The following is a 6,000-nucleotide window of genomic DNA, read 5'->3' on the forward strand; positions in this document are numbered from 1 at the left end:
TTCCCAACCTTGTTTCGACAAAGATTTAGGAATATTGTGGTAAAATGGATAGTTTGTGGAAAAATTAGGCCAAAGCTAAAAAGGATTTTAAGGGAATTAGGTATGGAATCACCTAGTTCTTCAAAAAGAAAGAAGGCTAAGGTATATTATGCAAAGCTTGTCTTAGAGTATGAAGAAGAAAGTCAACATGAAGAAGAAAAAGATGTGATGGAGTGGAAGGGGAAAGTGAAGATTCACATGGAAAATCTAGATGAAGTTGAAAATAATGAACCTTTGGAAAGATTGTTTGGGGGTCGCAATGTCCCAGCTTCCCCTCCCTCTCAATGTTTGGTTCATAATTACATAAGTTTTTTGATGGTAATCAAATAAAAATACATTCAGATTACTTAAGATAATGTTAAAGAAGACTACCTTAAAGAAACCATTAGGCTTGTTGACTATGATGAGTCAGTTGAGAAGAATTTATTTATTTCTCTACAAGATTCTCAAGGTAAGCAGATGAAGGCAAGACTCATAGTTAGAAACTGAATGAAAAAATAGACAAGGATTTCTAGGAAGAGAAATAAAAGAGAAAGGTTAGGATTCCAATGTTGCTAGTGGTTGATGTGGATGAGGTCAATGTAAAGCTTACATATGTGGATATCATTGATCTAGCTATTAACCCTCCTCATGGTGTTTTGTAAACTACAAAAGTGGTCTCCCTCTACTCAATCAGATTGGACAAATGGACTCTCCATTCCCTTAAAATATTGAATTTAAAATGCAGAGCTCTGGAAGGGAAAATTGAGGAGATGCAGAGTAAAGAGGAAAAGAAAGGGCAAAAGGAGAATGAGATAGAGAAGAAAGGTAACCTAAAGATGATCAAAAAAATAAAGAGAAAAAATGATAAAATGGAAAATGTGAGTAGAGATGTGTTGTCTAGATACCAAGGTCTGTTTGAAGCCACTATAGAGGGCATGAACAAGGCATTGGGTAATTTAGATCAAGAAAATGAGGTAAATAATGTGGAGATTCTTCACTCTAGAGATTTTCTAGTTCTACCAAGGCTACTCCTAGGCCACCTCGGCTTTCTATCCCAACCCCAACTTCACATCTTTTGACCTTGTGAGCCAAAAATCCACTAAATGCATTCAAAGGGCCAAAATCAAGTTTATGCCATCTTTCTATAGTTCTTGATTCTTTTCACTTCAATCTGCATCTTTTGGGTAGGTTAACCATACCCACAACTCCAACTTGCCCTATTTACCCTTGAAGCCTTAAGAGCCCCTATTAGCCTTCCTAAAAAAAAGGAACTGGCAATAACTCCAAAAATCCCTTAACAAGGCCTCTTGATGCCTTATAGACCTTGTTTCCTAATGACCTAGGCTTGAATATTTTTCAAGTCTTAGGCTCCTATGGTGTCTGTATAGTACGGCTCCAAAGAACCCTTATTTTGAGGGTTTCTATGGCAATGACAATGAAACTCCCTCCAATTGTTCCAAAATCATCATCCAACCTTCTCCTCTAGATTTTAAATTTATGATATCCTACTACATCATTTCCTATGAAAGATTGGCATATGCTAGTCTCCTGTTCTCACCAAAACTCCTTTACAAGCTTTCACTACGCCTTGCCAAGCCTTCCTTGCTTGCTTAGGGCTTGCTTGTAAAAATAGCTACTTGACTTCCGCAAAGCCCAAAATTACTATTTACATAATGTACAGGGGCTATTGCTTGATTTCCAAAGGTCATTTTCTTTTACCATGGAAGCTCAAGCTATAGCCATTTCAATGATGGTTATTCAAAACTAGACAACAAGAACACAAAAATTAACTAATTTTGTAAACCCTATGAAATGAATGCTCAAGATTTAAAAAAAACATGCACAAAGTTAACACATGATCTCAAGACACTAATCTATTCAAAATAGTAAGCTTTTCAATCAGGTTTCTTTTCTCTATCCTTCAAAATCTATTTTTTGTCAAACAAAACTCTCCTTCACACATGTACTATCCGTACAACTGTATCTCCAATCCTTGGAAATGAGTTGTGTTTATATGGGCTCTCCTAACCACCTTGTCCTCTGGTTCTAGCCCTAACTACCCATGTTACCCTTTCTTCCAAGCTGTGCAAAAATTGCAAAGTTGTCAATGAGCAATTTTGACAACTTTTGCAATTTTGCAATCTAAGCCTCCAAACTTGAACAGTTTGGTTTCCACCTTCATAAAATGATCCTAGGACATCTAAGGACCTCCTCTAAACACTTGTTGCCCACTTTTAGGCATTGTTTCAAGTTTTGCCTCATAGAGCCACTTTGAGCAATTTTTAGGCTTATCAACACCTACTTGCTTACAACTTGACTCAACCTAGGATCTCACCTAACAACACATCTAAAACCTACCTTGGGACTTTAAATGTATTCCTTATTCTCTAAATGGTTGTTTAGACCATTTACAAACCAAAATTTTAGTGAGGGTTTTACCTTACACCTAGGTGCTCCTGCACCAATGAAGCTGGTGCTCGATCTAGAGGAAGCTAAGAAGGATGATGAGGATGTTGGTCCTAGAAAACATACCCAATCCAGCACCAAGAAGCAGAAGAAAGGGACCCAAATCAACAAAAAAAGGTATCAAAGAGGTAAGAGAAGATAAAAAACATTCAACAGGAGCTGAAAGAAAAGGTGGAAGAATTAATTTAGCTTCTTCCACTGTGTGTTGTCTCTTTTTTGTTTTTTCTCTAGTTAGCCTGCTAGTGTTGTAGTTTGTGCTAGTTTTTGTGTTGACTTTTGCCAAGTTCACTAATTGTGGTTGTGGGTGTGTCTATTTGTCAGGACATTGCTTCATTTTGGGACTTCCATATTTAATTCTTTATGTAGAACTTTTGGGGTTTGAGGTTTTTTGTAAAAACCCTATTTTATCCTTAATCATATGGAATTTTTTCTTCTAAATGTTATTAAATCAAGTCAAATTATTTCATTATTTATTCTAAAACTTATTACATCATTACTTATTCATTTATTACATACATTGTAAAATTATATTTTGAAATAATATAAATGAAACCTGCATAATTTTTTATTTATAGAAATTTAGATTTAAACAATAAGTTATTTACAACCATTGAATAATTTTTGAATGTGCATCACTGATAAAAAAAATAAAATTAAGTTGTTTATTAAGCCTAGAGGCTTTCTACAGTGACAACAATCTTCAATGTAAACATTTGCCATTTTCAAAAAAAAAATTGACGTTCATTTACATGTCAAAAAAACAAAATAGAAATAGACTAAATATAATTATAATTATAATTGTGAAAATTATAGAGAGGAAATGGAAGTAAAAATGAGGCAGACTCAATCATTTCCTCACGCCTCTTAGACTCATATAAATATGCCATGATGAAAATTATGAGATTATGAAAATAGACACCTTGAATAGGATGAAAAATAAATTTAAATTGTTTATTTATCAGAAATAATTAGAACATCGATACGTAACCATACTAATTTAAAGAATAAAACAAACATTACAAAATTACATAAAGATATAAGAGATGCACTTAATCTGAACCTATGCCGGGCCAGTTTTCCTGTGGTCAAAATAACGAAGATGTTGGTGTGGATTTTGAAGATTCTGAGCTTTCCTGCAGCACCTCCTTGATTTCTGCGAGACGGGAAGCAACTTGTTTCATGGTTGGTCTAAAATCACTTTCAATGGCAAGGCACTCAAACGCCAACTCCGCAACTGCAGCAACACTGACCTTCACCTCCTCATTTCTTTCAATTTTCAAATCTGGATCGACCAATTCGTTCAAAACTCCTCTTTTTATCTTGTCAGTTGCCATGTTAGCAAGGATTATTTCATCTCTACTTCTCATAGTATCAACTGCCACTTTGGCAGAGATGATCTCCACAAGAACAACTCCTAAGCTGTAAACATCTGATTTCTCAGTGAGCTGAAAGCATTGATAGTATTCTGGGTCTACATAACCGGGCGTGCCTTGAGGAGCAGTCGTGATATGTGAGACATTTAATGGCACCAATCTGGAAAGCCCGAAATCTGCAACTTTTGCTCTGAAATGTTCGTCCAGAAGAATGTTAGTGGATTTAACATCTCTGTGAAATATGGGCGGATTCATGCTGTGGAGATACGCCAAAGCTTGAGCTGATTCTATGGCAATGTTCAAACGAGTCGCCCAAGGCAAACCTGTGAGAGTTCTTCTGCTACCATGGAGGTGATCCGACAAAGTCCCATTTGGCACGAACTCGTAAACAAGCAGTAGCATTGGACTCTGTGGACTCGTACAGCCATAGAGACGAACAAGGTTTGAATGAAAAAGGGATGACAACAATTGTACCTCGTTCATAAATTTCTCAACTGATCTGGAGCTATCCTGGTAAAGCCTCTTCACTGCTATAAAACGTCCGTCGTGAAGTTCACCAAGGTACACCACGCCGAACCCTCCACCTCCAAGTAAGTTCTCCTCATCGAAGAAATTTGTGGCTTGCTGCAGTTCTTGATAGGAAAATATGGCCAAATTCTCTATCATACGGTAATTTGCCTGCTTGTCATTTTTGGGATAATTACTGTAGATGCCACCAACCCCGCGGGAATGCCGCCGCCTTCTTTTCTTAACATACCAAATACAAAGCACTGCTATTGCCGCCATCAGTGCGGCTCCTCCCAGGGAGCTACCTGTATTAGAACATTAATCTAATTAGATATTTTAAGTAATTAATAGTATTTTAGAGAAGTCCTATAAAAATTCACTAGATTAACAAACTGACCGATTTCGGCCACATTTTAGACGTAAAAGTTGTGTGCTTTGAAGAGGAAGGAATCCTTACCTAAAGCAATGGTAGTCTTAGTAGCACTGTCGAAGCCAACTGCATTGTCTCAGTTATAAACAGCGGCACAGATAGTTATTATTTCTCGTATGATTAAGAAATAAAGCTAAAAACTCATTTTCTTTTAAGAGTTTGACGTTTTTCCTTCGTCTGTCAAAAAAGTTAAAAAAAGGAGTTACGACTCTTACCAGGGCTCCACGATTTGCAACTGATTTGCGTCCAATTGCTCGTGTCGTACATGCAACGCTCTTTCTTTGACTCGCAATGCTCACAACCTTTACTGAAATTCCACTTTATTTTGAATCCGTCATATATACTTCCAAACATCGGTCGATTACCACTGTCGAATTTGTGAATAGGTAGCTGCACTGATGATTTACAATACGTAGCCAAACTCAAGGTTGAATAGTACCAACTACTATTGCATTCCAAAGTATACACCTGATCAGACGTAGTACTGGCCCACAGGTATTCTCTGACATCTTCTCTGCATTGTCCCCATAGGCTTATATTCATATATTCATCAGAAATGCGAAACTGAGGGCTAGACCACAATTCCATTGTCTGATTACTGGTCGACGGGTTGCAAGCATCTCCCCACATATTTCTATCAACTACTGTAATGGGATAGAAAGGAGCCTCCTTTCTGTGGGGACGAAAATGATTCACTATATAGTATCGGTAGCTACTGATGTTAATTAGAGGTATTTTCAGTTTACGATCACAGTCAAGCTGAAGAGCAGGGTCACCGCAGCCGCTGTTCTTTTCTCCGAAGGGATATCCGAAGATTTGATTCCCACATTCGAAGAATTCTGGACAAGCCGCTGGGGATGAAGGAACGAGGAATGACATGAACATTGTGAAGAAAAGAGAAAGAAAACGCCAGGAGCACGGATCTTCCATATTCACTATACAATGAAGCGTACATTAGTGATGGAAAATGAGTTTAATAGGAGAGAAGGACGGTGGGAGGAGGCAAGAAAATGAAAATTATGAGGTGTGTGGAAAACCATAACATAACGTAGTCAATACACCAAGTTGACCATACTTTTGTTACCGACCTCAAAAGTCGGAGTCAATGCACTAATTTGTCCGTCCCTGAGCTACAGTCAAATTCTGCGCTTGAATCGCGTGTGACTTACTACATTCCACGCGGTTTCCTGGAAGCTTTGGAGA

The 6,000-nt window shown here is 37.5% G+C and overlaps 1 protein-coding gene across 1 annotated transcript; it reads right to left on the reverse strand.

Annotated features, from left to right (window-relative positions):
• Positions 1 to 3,412: 3,412 nt before the first annotated feature.
• LOC149571605 (LEAF RUST 10 DISEASE-RESISTANCE LOCUS RECEPTOR-LIKE PROTEIN KINASE-like 1.4) lies at positions 3,413 to 5,735 on the reverse strand. Its single transcript, XM_089809494.1, has 3 exons — positions 5,013 to 5,735; positions 4,825 to 4,863; positions 3,413 to 4,672 (listed from the first exon to the last, which is right to left on the reverse strand). The coding sequence occupies exons 1-3, from the start codon at positions 5,725 to 5,727 to the stop codon at positions 3,573 to 3,575; spliced, it is 1,854 nt and encodes a 617-aa protein (XP_089665620.1). The 5' UTR covers positions 5,728 to 5,735; the 3' UTR covers positions 3,413 to 3,572.
• Between the last annotated feature and the right edge of the window lie 265 nt (positions 5,736 to 6,000).

This window comes from Cupressus sempervirens, chromosome 2 (genome assembly GCF_028749045.1).
Source record: "Cupressus sempervirens isolate cs-2001-9-10 chromosome 2, ASM2874904v1, whole genome shotgun sequence".
In the NCBI taxonomy this organism is placed as follows: Eukaryota; Viridiplantae; Streptophyta; class Pinopsida; order Cupressales; family Cupressaceae; genus Cupressus; species Cupressus sempervirens.